We start from the raw sequence: 17,865 nt of genomic DNA, 5'->3' as shown, positions 1-17,865 counted from the left end.
TTGATTCTGCTTTGTTTGGAATACTTTTTGAAAAAATAATAGGAGTAATAAATGGAAAGAGATAGAGAGAAATCTTTTGAAAATACTTTTCAAAAAGTGTTCCAAACAAGACGTTCCAGTTTTCCTAAACCAAGTTATTACTAAAATGAAATTTACGTAAATGAAAATTCTTTAGATCTTGTATGTCAATTTATCCCTCTTTTCATAGTGGATTTCAAGGTTTTAGGACTCGAGTGTTTATCTTGTTTGCTAGAAGACTACCGTGCGCGACTGTATAAATTCTACTTCGTCATCTCCTTCTTTTTTTATGTTGATACAAGTTTTCCCGACACATTCTTAAACCTCTTGTGAAACTTAGGCCTTGTTCCTCTAAAGAGCATTTTGGTTATTCGGGGTTTTTTATTTTATCTTTATTCAAATTTATTTTACGTTTGTGAGTTTTACGATAAACTTTTTATGAATTATTGATTTGTTTCGATGAGAGAAATCGAAAAAGTAAAATAAAAATTACTATGACTTTTACCGAAATATTTTTAAAAATATTCAAGATAAAGTTCAAAAAGCTGAATTTTTGGCTTTATTGCGCCTTTTTGGGTTGTATCATGGATATAACAAAAAATATTTGCGTAAAAATTAAAAATATATATATGACTTTTACCCAAGTCAGCATGATCATAAACACGATATACGTCAAGAAGTAAAAGCGTATGATTAATAAAAAAAGGTCATCATCATAAACTCTTTGATTATGACATTCATCATTCAATTTTCAATAGCTATGTGAAAACAAGTAAAAAAAACGACCCAAACAGAAGCTCCACAAATCGACATAGACATCGGGGCATAATTATAGTAATTATTAATGACGTCATTATCGTGTTAACAAGTGGCACACAGTAGTTAAGATAGCACCATCCAATGATACCACCAACGTCATACGTCGTCGTCTCAAATAAAAACGCACTCGGCGCATTTTAGCTGGTACCCGTGCTCGGCATTTTATCACCCATATAAAATGGTACTCCAGTATATATATATATACACACACACATAAATTTCTCTGACACATCAGCCAATCAAAAAAATTCCCACACGGCCACACACCACAGAAAATCATAAGATCCCAGATTTGTCCAAAATACTTTGATTTCTTCAAACCCTAGATTTAAGCGAAAAAACCCTAGAACTCATTCGCCTTATAACCATTTCGGTTTCAGAGCTGTGCGTGGTTTGATCCGTGAGTGCTTTTGTTTTATACATTGGCCATATATTCCACTAATTTGGGTTGAAATCCATTCTGGGTTTTAATTGCTGAAAGGTCTGATTTTTATTTTATTTTATTTTTACTTATATACTTTTGTATGCCCAGTTGCATTTGATTAGGCAAAGATAAGATAGAATTCGAATTGGGTTTTGGGTTTAAGACTTGGATTTTGGATATTGGATTTAAATCCATTCTGGGTTTTAATTGCTGAAAGGTCTGATTATTAATTTTTTTTTCTATTATATATTTTTGTTTGCCCAGTTGCATTTGTTTTTTTTTTTTCTCGGCAAACGAAGATTTTATTAACTTGAAAGGGTACATCGAAAGGAAAACTCGCTAAGCACAAACTCTTACAAGCAGAAAAGAGTAAAGAACCCAAACCATGATACGAGAGCTGGTGATCGTCCAACAGAAAGTTGGACTGAACCAATCCTCAAACACAATCATTATACTTTGACCTTCCTCACGCCATCAAGATATCAAAGTCTTCCACCGAGTATACCTTTATATCGAACTTCACTTTAACCCACATTGCTACCCTGATGTTAATTAGCTCTCCAAGATCCTCCACGCTCCCTGGAATATTGTTTAACACTAGATCGTTCCTTGCCAACCATAGAGACCAAGTTGTGGCATGGAATGTTGTTTCCCATTGATGTTTCTCCAAAATAAAACAACGGAAATGATCCCATGCCCAGTTGCATTTGTTTTGGCAAGATAAGATAGAATCCGAGTTGGGTTTTGGGTTTAAGACTTGGTAGCAGTGTCTTCCTTTTCTTTATTTTTCGGTTGATAGGAAAAGGTTTCGTTTTTTTGCCGCAAGAGGTATTCTTTACTCTTTAGTGCCCAATTTGCATTAACTTCTTTTGCAATACAGATAATTTTAATTGGGTTTTGAGTTGACTTGGTGGCAGTGTTCCTTGCCCATCATATTGGATTGGTTCATTGGAAACTGAGGGGTGCCTCTAACTTTGGGGCCAATTGGTGAGCTGGGTTTTCATTTCGAGGTGAATTTAGAAGGATTAAGTATACAGTTTGGTGTTGATGAGAGGAGGGGGGTAGAGGAGATGAGATGAGAGAGAGAGCTGAGGAGGGATTGGGGAGACAACAGTGACAACAATGTCATCGGGTATTCGTAATTCAGGAAGCAATGGATCGTTGCAACAGTTTCATCTGTTGGCGATGTTGGCGATTCAGACCGCGCCTCCCCTATCTGCCCGTAAGGCTTTTTCTAAGATGTCCAAAGACAAGGAGAGTTTGTTCCATTGGATCTGTAAATGCACCGGCTGCAATAAGGTTGGAATGCTGCTCTTGTGTCTTGTCTCTGCTGCAGTTTTTGGATGGGTTTTGTATGTTGGCAAAGGTTTGATGCCCCACTCTTCTATCCCTTTTACATTGGTCCCTTTTACATTGGTGGCTCATTATTTAACATTAGCGTAGGATTCATATATAGATATCCTATGTACTTATATTCTCAAGGAAGTTACATGCTTAATTATATGGGGGAAAATATTTAGGACATGTATCTAGGAATTTGTATTCACTTTTAACAACATACTTCAACTGGTTTTGGTCAGGAAACTAGGAGGATTTTAAGATCAGATATTAGTTATCAATTGTTTCCGTATGGGTTTTTATGCTGGCAAAAGGTTTGATATCACATCTTTCTATTTTTTGTACTAGTTATCTTGGTATTATTCCGCGCTGTAATTACAGAATTCAGCCAATTTTGGTGAGGCGCTTATTAATGCAGGTGAAATTTAGTCAGGATACTGAGGAATGATTTAAGATCAAATATTAGTCATACTTGTTCTAGGGACCGTGATAAGAATTCTGGTTTTTTTTTTTTTTTCCCGCCTTACTTACTCTCATGGTATAGCTAGGGGATTGAAATTCAAAGTCCCACTCATGTGTTTGTTTCATGCTTTTGGACGGCAATTTGTGAAGTTTGTTTCCACTTGATAATTGTAATTTGCAAGATCATTTAGATTAGGAATCCGGGAAATTCACCTGAATGGGTGTCACCCCTTGTTATCTACGATTTATATCAATTACGACATATACTAACTTAGATGCTCTGTGTAAACTTTGTCTTTGCCTGATTGTGTTGTTATATTTTAAATGTTCAAATGATGTGGGTTTTGTCATTTAAGAAAGGAATTTATTTTGCTTGTTTTTGGATGTTTTAAGGTGAAGATTCTCAAGAACGCTACCGTATCGAAAGCATTAGACTTGACAATACCTTGAGCTTTCCTGGATCATCGCCCACATATATGGAGCATAATAATGATAATGGCATCATTTCATCTACACAGAATTATGTGGAAAGTAATCAAAGTAGATTGCAACCTCCTGCATTTTTTACAGGATACACTCTTCCTTCAGGGAATCCATGTGAAACTTTCACATTGCCTCCTCCTCCAGCAGATAAAAAAAGGACTGGACTTCGTCGTAAGTTTGGTTTTAGCTCTCAGATATGTTTTCCAGCTTCTATCAATTGCTTCTGTGAAATCGCAAATTATTACGTTGTTTTAGCATTTGTTACTTGCTACCAGGGATTCATACTCATATGCATAACAATGGCAACAAAGATAGATATCTTAGTTACTAAATAACACCCTTTTTTTTTCTATCTAAATTTGTGGACCCTAGTTTATTACTACAGTGTAATTTCCACTAAGTTCTTTTTTGGTCCCATTTTCCGGCTTCCAGCATGTCGAGTATGTTATCTACCGGTTGAAGAAGCAATTGCGCGAATGCCAAATTCCCCATCATTTTCTCCCGTACTCAAACAGTTAACCTATATTCATGAGGAAAATCTAAGTAGAAGTGAGTTTGGAGGGTCAGAATTTGGTGGATATCCATCTCTGTTGCAAAGGAATGATTCTTATGATATACGAGAGTCAATGAATGTGCATTGCGGGTATGATATTTGATCATGGAACATCTAATTAGTTATTTCATTGAAAAATGATTTTTCTTTCCCATTTTCTATCCATTCTCTGCCAATATAATATTATTGTGGCTGTTATGTTTAGTTTCTTGTTGATTGATGCATTACCTACACCATCAGATTTGTCAGAGGAATTAAGCCTGGACGTCAAACAGGATTTGATATTGATGGTTCTGACCTCCTTGAAATGGAGCAGTGTCGTGGGATTGTTGTTGCCTCTGCAATTTTTGGTATTGCTCTTCAAATCACATAGAAATGTCTCTCTGATCTTTAAGCGTGCAGGTTGTATTCTAATAAGTGTAGTCTTGACCAGGAGCCTATGATTTGGTACGACAACCAAAAAGTATTAGTGAAGCTGCCAAGGAGAATGTTTGCTTCTTTATGTTTGTGGATGAAGAAACGGAACTATTTCTGAGACATTCTAGTCGGCTGGATAACAACAAGAAGCTTGGATTGTGGAGAACTGTTGTTGTGTATAACCTTCCTTATACTGATCCTAGACGCAATGGGAAGGTAAAATTTTCCAATTAAGCAACTGTAATTGCTCATGCAGGCTTTTATTTATGAATTACTTTCTTGTGGTCAATCTGTTTTAGAAGACCTAGTGCTTGGTATTAAAGCATCCAACTCCAAACCAATTGGCTTAGAGTGGAGAGGCCGCCCAAGCTCATATACTAGTTTTGGAGGAGATAATTAACTGATGTAGGATAAACTCCAACACTCTCCCGCACGTGCGACCCCCGACACGCACGTGGAGAGGTAAACAAACGATCCATAACATTTGGATCACAACAAACAACGGTGCACTTACGGCACAAATAAGGGAGAACAAATTCTCCGAAACCCTAGCTCTGATACCATGTTAAAGCTTCCAACTCCTAACCAATTGGCTAAGAGTGGAGAGGCCACCCAAGTTCATATACTAGTTTTGGAGGAGATAATTAACCGATGTGAGACAAACTCCAACACTTGGAAAAAGTGTACTGCCAGATGGTATTAGTTTTTCCCTTTCTCATCATGATAAAGCTGTTGTTGTGTAGGCTAAAACATTCTTGTAGCTAATGATGTTGAGGAACATGTAGTACTACCAGTACTAAGAAACTTTTCATTCTAATAGAGCATTGGGTAATTGTACCGAAGACCAAGAGGCTCTTTGGAAGAGGATACATGCCAATTTTCTATCAGTTTTTTAGATTTGGAAAACCGATAAATATTAAACGTTCCGTTTGTGAATATATCACTTATTTCCATAAACATTGACAAATGTTACTCAAACTTGTCAAGATTAATAATATTGCTTGAACAAATTTAGAGAAAAGATCAATTGTATGGTTATCCTGCTTCAAATATGGGACACTCTCATTATACTTATAAAAGATTAAATCACCAGTGACAATTTTTTTCCCCAGAATTCAGCGGTGTCATTTGATAGCACTTGAGTACACGTAGCTCCACTTTGGATACTATAGCTTACCTTTTGACTCGTGCATAGTTGGAATCTGAGAACAGTGTAGTTGGCAAGAATAAGTAGAATGATTCGAGTCTTCGCAAGCTTCCACCAATTACTATACTATCAAAGCTAAACCAAAGTTTTTTTATACAGCTCCATCAGAGGCATTTGGCCAATTGTAAGACACAAAAAATATGTTGCTGCATTTATATATTTGATCAACTGCTTTCCAACTTACAGTTCTCTACTTCTTCACTCAGTTCATGTGTGGCATTTGTTATCTATCTTTTGAACATAAATTGACAAGCTGTTGTCATAAATACGATTGTACTGCTTTTTTTTTTATATTATTATCACAGAAGGGTAAGAGAGTAATTCTACTTACCACCTCCACTAGGCAATTGTTGACTAGGGAGGGGTATGCGAACTTTCTTAAACGATTGTACTGCTTATGGAGATAGGTTTTCTTTTTCTTCTGCTTGCTGTTTCGTGTCCAACATGTCCGCCTTTGTTTGTATCTTTTGCAAAGAATTTCGAATAGTATTGAAGATCCTCTGTTTTCGATTATCTAATAAATCGCTTAATGAAAGTAGATTATCTTTCCATTCATTTCAAAACGTCCATGCATATAAATTTTGTACATCAATTGATTTTCGGTACCCTAGAGCTATCTTGATGGGCAGAATTATTTCCTATGCTGACATTGAGGTTCAATTTGTTTCTATTTCTTCCACACCATGGATTGAGTTTCATTGGATGCCTCACAGAAATGATGAAATCTATCTACCATTATGATTTTTTGCTCATAAAGTCTTCCCTTCACTAATGTCTTGCAGTCAGAATCCTTATTTTGTCGTAGAGGTTCACCTCTGGACGTACACTTCATGTTATTGGAAAACGTTTATGTAGGATAAAACTTGTACAAAATCATGATGATTGTGCATGTAACTTTAGCTAAATCTCATTTGTGGTTTTATTTGGTCTTTTAGGCTGAAATACCACATTAGTTTACATCAGGTGGTGCTTGAAAATGCTTTGACACAGGTTATACTTTTGCCAGATTCCGAAGCTTCTACTGCATAGGCTTTTTCCCAATGTCCGCTTTTCTCTCTGGATTGATGGAAAACTTCGGCTAGTTGTGGATCCATATCAAATCCTTGAAAGGTACTTTTAGTAGTTTTCTTTTTCTTTTTCTCTCTTTCTATTTTTGTTCGCAAATAGCCAAAGAAGCTTGCAAAAATTTAAGTCAAAAGCAAATGCCTACTTGATGACACTTGCATCTTGAGTTGGATCAATTAGTTTCCTCTTTGTATGGATTCCTACAGCCAATTAATTTTCCCACTAGGGATAATTTCTCTTTCGTTTGGACTATCTCATGAATTTGGCATGTCATCATTAACAAGTAGTTTCTACACATCATATGATGTATGTCTACCTAATTGCAAAGCGGTACACTTCTAAACATATTGACATTGGACCAAATCAAGGGCAGTCCAAGTCCAATCCCTGTTATTGATGATTTCCATTGTTCCACCTCTGACATTGTTTTGTTCATAAGGGATTTAGCAAACTGTTATTCCAGATTTAATTTATGTTCCTACTTAAGATGCAGCGTTCTAAGTATACAAATACATATGGCATTTCAGTTGGTTCTATGCCTAGGCCAAAAAACTGGTTTATATTTGATTCTTTCAACTATGTACTATAAATGGTTGGTAAAGAGCAAGTCAACCCAAATCAAACAAGAAATTATGTTCTTTACCAAAAAAAAAGAAAAGAAATTATGTTCCTATCAATTAGGGACGGCTATATTGTACCTTTTTTGGCTATAGGGTGAACTAAATGTAAAAAGTTCATACTCCTTTTTACAACAACATCACAGGTTGATTTCGGCCTTCTCCTCCCAAATTGTGCCTCAAATGGTTTTATTACCATTTCTGCGTTGTTTGGACCGTTCCCGCCCTATAAAACCTCCTCACGCTCCCCACCATTCTACTTCCACTATTCCACAAACCAAATTTCCCTCCTCACACTCATCATTACCAAGTAGTTTCCACACATTAGATGATGTATATCTAGCTAAGTGCAAAGCGGTGCATTTCTAAACAGATCGGAATTGGACCATATCAAGGGCAGTCCAAATCCAATCCCTATTATTGATGATTTCCATTGTTCCACCTCTGACGTTGTTCTGTTCGTATGGTATTTAACAAACTGTTTCTCAAGATTTACTTTATGTTCCTACTTAAGAGGCAACATTCCAAGTATACGAATGGCATTTCAGTTGGTTCTATGCCTAGGCCAAAAATAGGGTTTATATTTGATTACTTCAACTATGTACACCATAAATGGCTGGTAAAGAACAAGTGAACCCAAATCAAATCAGAACTTATGTTCCTATCAATTAGAGACTTCTATATTGTACCTTTTTTGCCATTCTGCTTCGTCAAGGGCTACAGGGTGAACTGAATGTAATAAGTTCATACTCCTTTTTACAACATCATAGGTTGATTTAGGCGTTCTCCTCCCGCCGGCACTTACATTTTCAGTGATATCATCTCTGTCTTAACTGTAGCATGTTCTCTCTTCACTTATCTTCAATTCGTGAAGAGGAATTGATTGGAATATTTAGCAATGGCCAACATAAGCATGTGACATGCCGCTGAGATCTGTCTTCTTGTGCAAATCTCAATATGCCTTTTTAAGTTGTGAGATGTATGCATTCACCTGCAACCGCAAAACTTAGTTCTCTTCAAATTTTGTATTTATCTTACAGGTTCTTGTGGAGAAAAAATGCCAGTTTTGCAATATCCAGGCACTATACACGCTTTGATGTGTTTCTGGAAGCACGGGCTAATAAGGTTGCTGGGAAGTATGATAGTGCCTCTATTGACTTCCAGACTGAATTTTACAAGATGGAGGGTCTAACCCCATACTCTAAGGCCAAGCTTCCCATTACAAGTGGTACGAGCAGTTTGTTTTCTTCCATTCTTTCCTGTTGTTAATGGCATAAATAAAAAATTTGCTTTAAATTTCTTTAATTGACTGGATTTGCAGATGTTCCTGAAGGATGTGTGATAATAAGAGAGCATAGTCCTATCTCCAACCTCTTTACTTGTCTTTGGTTCAACGAAGTTGACCGTTTTACTTCCAGAGACCAGATTAGTTTTGCTATTGTAAGGGACAAGATTGCGTCAAAGACAAATTGGACTATCAATATGTTCTGGGATTGCGAGAGACGGAACTTTGTAGTTATGGTAATTCTTTTTATCATTTTTTTCAGCTCATGCATGCTCTGAAAATGGTAGCGTCTGATGAGTACGGAAAACCTAGGCAATGTCTTGCTTGTTCGTTTTTCCCGTTCATGCTTCTATTGGGCATGCATAGATTATGTGTGTTTTACTACCCTTTTTTTGTTGGTTTTGAGGGACACAAGGCTGTTATGGAAAATTTGAGCTGCTCCTGTTTTTGTCGTATGTTACACAAAAGCGCCATTTTTCGTTTTAGATCTCATAATCATGAATACGGTCAAGTGTTGAAAATCGCAGCCTGAAGTACATTAAAAATCTCAAAACTACTCTATGACTTGAGGCAATGGTTCTCGTTTATCATTGCCTCATGATGGATATTAATTTCTTACATGTATAAATAAATAACAAAATGTGCTGAGCTATCAATTATCCTTGAGCATTTCTTTACAAGTTTCTCTAGTTCTACGTCTCAGAGGTCGTTCTTACTTTGTGTGTAGAGTAATTTTTCATTCTTTTTGGCTTTTTGACTGAAGAGTCTTATTTTATTCCCCCCTCACTGCTTAGTTCATATATTCTCCTGTTGGGTTTTCTTGGAGCAATTTCCAGTTTACTTGCATTTCTGCTGTCGGTTTAACTTTCAACTACTTGCATTCCCTTCATTGGATTTCAAGAAACAAATCTCTCTCTCTCTCTCTCTCTCTCTCTCTCTCTCTCTCTCTCTCTCTCTCATATTATTGTGCCTGTTTGCAGGGGCATCATAGAAATGTTCACTGGGCTCCTCCTCCTCCTGGTTCTTCAGCTATCGTTCATCCCCCACCACCTTTTGTTGATCAAACACCAAATAAAACGACACCTGAGATTTCTACCCGTTCCAAAAACCTTCTTAAAAAATAAGCAGTTTATTTCACATTTTCAAACTCAAAAATAATATAAATGAAAAATAATTTTTTAATTTTTTTTGCATCGTATAAAAGATCTCATCGAGATCTTTCAAACTAGATCCATATTGCATATTTTTAAATTTCAATAAATCCATAATTTTTAAGCTTGAAATTGCCTTATTAAAAAATAAGGACTTATTTTTTGTTCTGAAACGGAGCCTAAGTCGTCCAATTAAGTAAATCCTGGCAATGCGGGGTAAAGAAAAGAAATCCAGTTCCAAGCGTCACCGCAAGGTTGCTGCGGGCAGTAGGGAAATCAGTTCCAGATAAGATTTTTGTTTTAAGCAAATTTACAGTTATTTTCCTTCCCTATTTAAAATCATACTATGGGGCTGGGAATATAGGCAGGATGAGAGCTTTGTAGTTGTGTTTCTACACAACATATCTCTTCTTTTTGCAATTTTTTGTTTTTTTGGTTTATTAAAAGCTACCCATTATTTGGTGTATATATACAGTTGAGTCCCCAATAATTATCACATGGGCTGCTTCCATTTCCTCATTTGAGGGAGCCCATTTTCGTTTTTTACAGGAGTTTATTGTATTGGACCTTGATTATTAATGAAAATATTGGTTTTACTTTGTCCTTGATAAAGTCAAGATTTAAACAAATTGATTTTGTCTATTCTGTGAGAAATATTAAGGAAAAATAGTTGGTTCACTCCTAGATAAAGCTTGTGGAAATAGTAATAAGACTTGGAAGCAATAGATAAAGCCTCATGAGAATACTAATGGGGTCAGGCACAACATTGTTTACCTTCACTGCATAAATAAATGCTAATCTAAAGACATTAAAAATTTACTGCTAAATCACCTATTTATCACAAATTAAGAAACTACAAAATGCTTAATAGATTTGGTGAGCAACCTATTTTTAAATCCCCAGTAAATTACCTAGTCTCTGGCTTTCTCTTGAGGTTGACGGCCACTATTATGATGTTGTAGTAGTACTTGTTAGGCATCTTACTTTGTCAAAAATGGTGAGCAATAATTTCATCGTGACATGTTAAAAGGAAGCAATAAAAAAATAAGTGAACAAACATTAATGATCAGAACTCATGGGGTTGGCTCGGTGGGCTTAGCATGAGATAGGAATTTGCTCCCTCATAAGATTTCACGTTCGAAATCTCTCAGGTACTATTAGCTCCTTTCAAATCTATTCATAGTTCATGCAGACATTTGCTCTAGCTCCAAGTAAGGCCCTGCTAATGGAAGGTGGGTTTATGGTTCCTAGAATTAGTCAATGTGCACATAAGCTGGCTGGACGCCTGATTATAAAAAAAAAATCAAGAAAAAACTAGGTAAGGTCTTACATTTAGTGTAACGCCCCGCTATTTTCTAAAAATAAACTCCAAAATACATTGTATTTCAAACACTTCTAGGCCTCTATTTTCTCCATAACTAAATTACATCACCAAAATAAACTTAAGCTGCCTTCTAAATAATCTTGTAGATGCTCTAAAATTATCAACTCTTCCAAGACCTCTCCAAATTAATCCTTATGTGCTCTGATTCAATTTCGACTTACCATGTTATAACGCCCCGATATTTGGGAACGTTAATTTAATAAATTTTTCAACATTTATTAAATAGAAGAAACATAAAGTCATTACAAGCCAAATTATCTCTAAATTTGTGTTACACTTATTTAAATAGATAAGGGAGGGGTAGGGTAACTTCTACTCCTCTGGACGTCCGTCTTCTTCTGCATTATTCTGCTCAGAACCAAAATCTTCCAAATTATAAAATCCCTCATGTTCGTCTCTAACTCTGGCATAAGATGTCAGGGTCACAAAAGTAACACCGTGAGCAATTAAGCGCAATAGCTAACTCCGACCTCTATGTCCCATACACTAACAAAAATAATATATATAACAATTTATCATTTCTACAAAAAAAAATTTAGCATCACCAGTGTATCGCAAACCGTGTCATCATTTTTTAAGTATCGATTCCACTTTCATTTTATTTTCTCGAGTACTCGTTCCGCTGACCATCTTTCAGGACCTACCTGGCTCCCAGGCTAAGTTTAGATTTTGCCACCCAAAAGCACTGATTCTACTAACCATCTTTTAGATTCTATCGGTTTCTCAGGCTTATACACACACACCGGAGCCATGATTCCGCTAACCATCTTTCAGATTCCATCAGGTTCTCATGCTCACACACGCACACTCGAGCCATGATTCCGCTAACCATCTTTCAGATTCCATCGGGTTCTCATGCTCACACACACACACACCCGAACCATGATTCTGCTAACCATTCTTTCAGATTCCATCGGGTTCTTATGCTCACAAAATTATTAATCTTTCACATCTTATTTTCTTTTTGTATTCCACTTCTCATTTCCCGTGTCTCGTAATCATACATCATTTTCTCGCGTTCACATTATTCTTTCAAAGCTTGCTACAATCATGCAATAATAATAAATCACTAATTTCATGCATTTCTATTTTTGAAAACATTAAAAATTATAACATTACAACTTGTCAACAAACATGCAATTAATTAAGCATTACAACGATAAAATCAATTTCTCAACTTAAACAATTTAATCATGTGATATCATAAAAATAATAAATAAATAGTTAAACATATAACACATCAACATTATATTTAGGTGAGCAGATAAAAGGTTTTTACCGTTCTTCTTGGCGATAGGGCGGCTAAGGAGTATGTCGAGTGAAAATGTAGGCGGAGTAACGTCGTTTCGGCTTGATCGAAGAATAGAAAGAAAGTAGTTTTCTTTTCCGGAATCACAAATATTTCTAGAAATTTTAAAAATCGGGATCAAAGGGTGATTTTGAGTGGTGTAGGAAAGGCGGCAAGGTGGTGGTGGAATTGAACTAATTTCCTCCTCTTTTTCTTTTTCTAGCTGAAACCTCTCTCTCTTTTGCTCTCCAAACTCATACTAATAAAGCATGAGAGAAGTGAATAATTAGTGGTGCGTGTGTGCGCTTGTGAATGTGGAAAGAATGTGAAAGGGCATGCCTATTTATACTAGTGAAGGAAGAATTTAGATCATATTTAGAAATCTTAATCATATCTTATATAATCCTAACAATATCTAGCAAAATCTATATAATATCTAATAAAATTTAATCCAATCCAATCTCAATATATCTTATAAAATCTAGGGATATCTAGGAAAAATCTATATCAAATCTCTCTCTCGATCTCCTACAATAAACTCTTTAGATTTAAGGGAAACACAATCTTAGATTGTATATCATATCTAGATCTTTCTAGGATCATAACTAGATTTTTCTAGAATTCCTTAAGGTAACAATTATGACTCTCTTCTTATCTATATTTATACACTATGATTATACTTGGATATCAATATCTCCCAAATCTCTCCTAGATTTCTCAAATCTTTTTCTATATATATATATATATATATATATATATATATATATATAGAGAGAGAGAGAGAGAGAGAGAGAGAGAGGGAGTTAGGTTCCGGTGAGGGATCCCTCATTTTATTAAAATGCGGGACTCCCCTTCCCGATTGAATTTCGATGATTTGAGTCGCTCAAAGTGATCAGAACGTGATTTTAAGGGTCCCCGTGAGAAATCAACAAAAAAAATGACCGGGAAAGGCTTCATCCGAGCATTTTTCATTGAACGGTTCAAAAAAACTGCTCGGATGACGCCCTTTCCGGTCATTTTTTTTGCTAATTTCTCGCGGGGACCCTTAAAATTACGTTCTGCACACATTGAACGGTTCGGATTTTCAAAATTTGATCGGAAAATGAAAGTCCCTCATTTTAACAAAATGAGGGATCCCCCACTTGAAAATTCCTCTATATATATATATATATATATATATATATATATATATATATATATATATATATATATATCAAGATCTCTCCTAGATTTAGCCATATCTTTCCTAGATTGTTAGGATCATGAATCTAAGGCTAGGGTTCTATAATAGTTGGGTACAAGGATATCATGGTTTAAGATATGAAAAAAAAATCCTATGATATCAAAGGATTTTTAATGGCTAGCTCCTAAAGTTAAATTATAATAATACAATCACTTTAATAAACGATAAAAATAATTTTTAGTAAAAGAATTATAATAAAATGTTTGATTTTATTTTAAAAAATTGACTTAAAAATTCGGGTCATTACAACCTACCCAATATCCAGGATGGGTCGAGGATGACTCGGTGAGGAAGGTATTGGGGGTGGGTCATTGGTCATGTACAGAGGAGGACATGATATGAGGTCCCTTGTGATTGTTGCTTCGACTTGGTGGTCGATTATCGTTTATTGATTCCACTTGAATATAAACTTTGTTATTCTGTTATATCGTATACTTCTCGGATAATTTCTTTTTCAAGCATGGAGTTAGATTAGTGGAAATTGAATCAAAGCATATAAGGATTAATTTGGAGAGGTCTTGGAAGAGTTGATAATTTTGGAGCATCTAAAAGATTATTTAGAAGACGGCTTAAGTTTATTTTGGTGATGTAATTTATTTATGGAGAAAATAGGGGCCTAGAAGTGTTTGAAATACAGTGACTTCTGTCACGTCCCAAATCCAGTGGATTTGAATATCGTGACCGGCCAGTGAGTCTACATCACCAAAGGCCTCTATCTTCCTTTTCACAAATAGAAATAAACTTAACATTTGCGGAAACGACCTCTAAAAATAAAAGTCACTAGATATTTATTTTCTATTGAAACATGAACCACATATTTCTCTTCCCTTATTTATCACACGACCATGACATAGCTTAACAGTATCGATATTTGGCCCGTCCTTCTATTAATTCTGATTACCTGAAAAGAAGAGATTCCAATAATATAAGCCACTGCTTGTGTGAATTTATGAATTATCGGAGTTACATGAGCTACCATTGAATTCTTTTTAGCAAAGAAAGCAGGAATCATAACTTCAGTTTTTCATGGCTTGAACTGTAACCAAAATCATAACTTCAGTTTTTCATGACTTTAATTGTAACCAAAATCATAACTTCAGCTTTTTATGGCTTGAGCTGTAACCAAAACAATTCTGTGTATAACATAACATAATAATATGATACCATCAAATGATTACCGCCGATACTGGGGGAGCGACCCCCAATGCGCATAACATGAATTGATCAATTCAATTGGACACCCAGCTATACCCCCTTTCTTTCCGCCCTTATAACACCATTCCGACTAGTATCTTTACCGTCATCTAGATTCGAGGGACATCGTTCGGATGTATTGATAATACTTTTTCATAAACTGTTCAAAACATCATAACTCCATGGTATGTTTGTTACAAAAGAACTTTATCATTAAATAGCCATAATTTGGTAAGCTAAAAATATAAACTTTACAAAAATTCTTGTAATAGGGATAATTCATAACTCACCTTTCGTTCCATCCAACTTGTCTTATGATTAATTACTTCGAATGACTCGTATCTAATTCTTTTCCTCCTCTTTTCGCTCACTCTTTTTTTTTTTCTCTTCTTTTCCAGTTGAGTGCTGTGAGTGTGGTGTGTCTGTTTTGGCTTGTGTGTGTGTAGTGTGTGCTTGTGGAGTAGATGAGAAGGCTATTTATAATGTTAAATCACAAGCTCTAGAATATTCTACCATATCTAACTATATCTTATCCCAATCTAGTGCAATCTATACATAATCTAATAAAATCCAACGATAATCTTATCATATCATATCTTATCTAAATCTAGAATAATCTATATATCTTTATTATAAAACAAAAGGGTGTGAGGGCAAATTGTTGGAATGGCTAGGATTCATTTAATCCAAAGGCTCGTGTGTGCTTTCCAAATCTCTTAAGAAAGCACTCACAATCTTACAAATATATTACAAAAACGCCATCAATTTGTTTTTTTTCCCCTACCAATCAACTTCTGTTTTGTTAATTAAAAAAAAAAAAAACAATAGTCACCATTCCATCTCTCTCTCTCTCTCTCTCTCTCTCTCTCTCTCTCTCTCTCTCTCAACAAAGCCTCTCTTCTGATTGTCCGGCCACAAACAATCATCGCCCTTACCTGTGAGTCACTCGGAACCCAGAATCCACTGTCCTCGGTAATATACTCTCTCACTCTTTCTCTGATAGGTAGTACTTTTTTAGTTTTGGTTATCATTTTCTCTATTTTCCTTTATCTTTTCTAAAAATTTTATAGCTATCTAAAAATTGAAATAATGTTTTGAGCCACTATCAAGATTCAAATAGTAATTTCAATTCCAATCGAGGTGAGTAGTGCCGTAGGCACGGGTAAACACTAGTAATCTAATAAAATTCAACTATAATCTTATCATATCTAGAATAATCTATATATGATCTAATAAAATCCAACTATAATATTATCATATCTAGAATAATCTACATATAATCTAATAAAATCAAAGTATATCCCACAAAATTTAGGGATATTCTAATAGGATTTGATCCGATTCACCTTATAATGAGATGTCGCCTCTTTCCGGATTATTTTGTTTCGGTTCTCCGCCTCGCAGGAACTTATGTCCTTTCCTTTGGCCATAATGTCGTTAACAGGGTTAGAGCAATAACGTTTTAAAAATTGACACATATGCAAAAAAATACTCTAAAAATTGTTTTATACCTTAAGTCACAAAGAATTTACTTTCTAAATTCTAACGGTAAGTGGCCCGTTAAATGATTGCCCCCCTTACTGTTTCCTTATTCTTTTTTGTTCTAAAAAGTCGAGGTGAATGACCCGAATGTCGGGCCAATTTTTTTTCCGAATAAAATTAAATATTTTACTGAAGTATTTTTGTAAATATAATTGATTTTGTTAATTGATAAATCTAAACCTAGACTTTCTAGGAAACTCTAGCCCTACTTTATAATCTTAAAAATCTAGGAAAGATATGGAGAAAATTAGAGAGAGAGATGGGTGAATCTAGGAGAGATATGCCTTGCTCTCCAAGCCTAGATCTAGTATTACCGTAGGATTATTCACTTTAATGTAGGGGAGATCTTGAGAGATATAGAGAGAGATCTAAAAAAAGGTTTAAGGGAGATTGAGAGAGAATTGGCGTCTTAATAGATCAAATTAGGTGTCTCTAGATTTATAATAATATTCTAGATAACCTTAGATATACTTAGATTTTATATTCCTTGATTGTAGACATCTCAATCCGGATCTCGGAGGTTCTTTGAACGCACTGATGATGAAATAAAGGAAACAATACATATGAAAGCTTGAATAAAGGACTTCCTTAGCCCAAAAGTCTGAAGAATCCAAAAACCCAGATAAGCCTAAAAGTCCTGGACTGAACCTATAATACCGCATGGAACACTTCTACACCGCGCAGCATAATAAAACTTATTACGCCGCACGCGGTCATGAGGTTAACCGCACGACATTTTGTGGAAAAGTTCTGACTGGCTCTGTAAGCTGTCGGCCACGCCTGTTTGAGCCACATCTGCAAAATGGCTTAGCTGAAAAAGCACTTCTAACCCGCATTGAAAACACCTCCCTCATTTGAATTCAAAATTCTTGGCCTTTGCCTATAAATACACCTCTCCACTCAATAGAAAGGGCCCCTGAATTCTCAATTTCTCTCTCTTACCTGGTTCATACACCCATTTCATTTCTAAGCATTGAGAAGTGTTATTCTAAAAAGACATTCTCTAAGCACTTTCTTTCTCAAGGTGTCCCATTTTTCTCCTCACCATCAAAGTTAGTCTTTATTTACTTTGAGACCTTACCAACCAAAACACCCAAAACCCCTCACACTTACTCTTTCTTACCCACTCACACCCACACTCACTCTTTCTTACCCGTTCTTGCCTACAATCATCCATCGTCATCCGTCCTCGTTCAAGTTCAAGACCAAAGGTACAAACTAAGTTTTCTTGGGTTAGGCCATGTCCTGGCCCCTGAGGGAACTTTCTTATAGTCACGATTAACCCCTTTTGGTTGAAGGCGGACTTAAAAATTATTTTCAAATGCAAAAACAGTCACTATACTGAACATACCACGCCGTGCGGCATTCTTATGCG

At 35.6% G+C, this 17,865-nt stretch overlaps 1 protein-coding gene across 3 annotated transcripts; it reads left to right on the top strand.

Moving 5' to 3' along the window:
* Positions 1-1,042: 1,042 nt before the first annotated feature.
* On the top strand, positions 1,043-10,451 carry LOC131316578 (probable hexosyltransferase MUCI70). 3 transcript variants are annotated; one of them, XM_058345995.1, is made up of 11 exons: positions 1,050-1,318; positions 1,963-2,089; positions 2,179-2,627; positions 3,455-3,715; positions 3,977-4,187; positions 4,338-4,447; positions 4,531-4,730; positions 6,728-6,831; positions 8,444-8,631; positions 8,725-8,924; positions 9,669-10,451. In XM_058345995.1, exons 3-11 carry the CDS (start codon positions 2,384-2,386, stop codon positions 9,810-9,812), a joined length of 1,662 nt encoding a protein of 553 aa, XP_058201978.1. In that variant the 5' UTR covers positions 1,050-1,318; positions 1,963-2,089; positions 2,179-2,383; the 3' UTR covers positions 9,813-10,451. The 3 variants fall into 3 exon arrangements, with proteins under 3 accessions (XP_058201979.1, XP_058201978.1, XP_058201977.1); XM_058345996.1 differs by lacking the exon at positions 1,963-2,089 and having other exon boundaries at positions 1,043-1,318; XM_058345994.1 differs by lacking the exon at positions 1,963-2,089 and having other exon boundaries at positions 2,142-2,627.
* The last annotated feature ends 7,414 nt before the right edge of the window (positions 10,452-17,865 follow it).

The sequence above is a fragment of the Rhododendron vialii genome, chromosome 2a, assembly GCF_030253575.1.
Source record: "Rhododendron vialii isolate Sample 1 chromosome 2a, ASM3025357v1".
Classification (NCBI taxonomy): Eukaryota; Viridiplantae; Streptophyta; class Magnoliopsida; order Ericales; family Ericaceae; genus Rhododendron; species Rhododendron vialii.
This window is presented reverse-complemented; position numbering and strand designations above follow the sequence as displayed.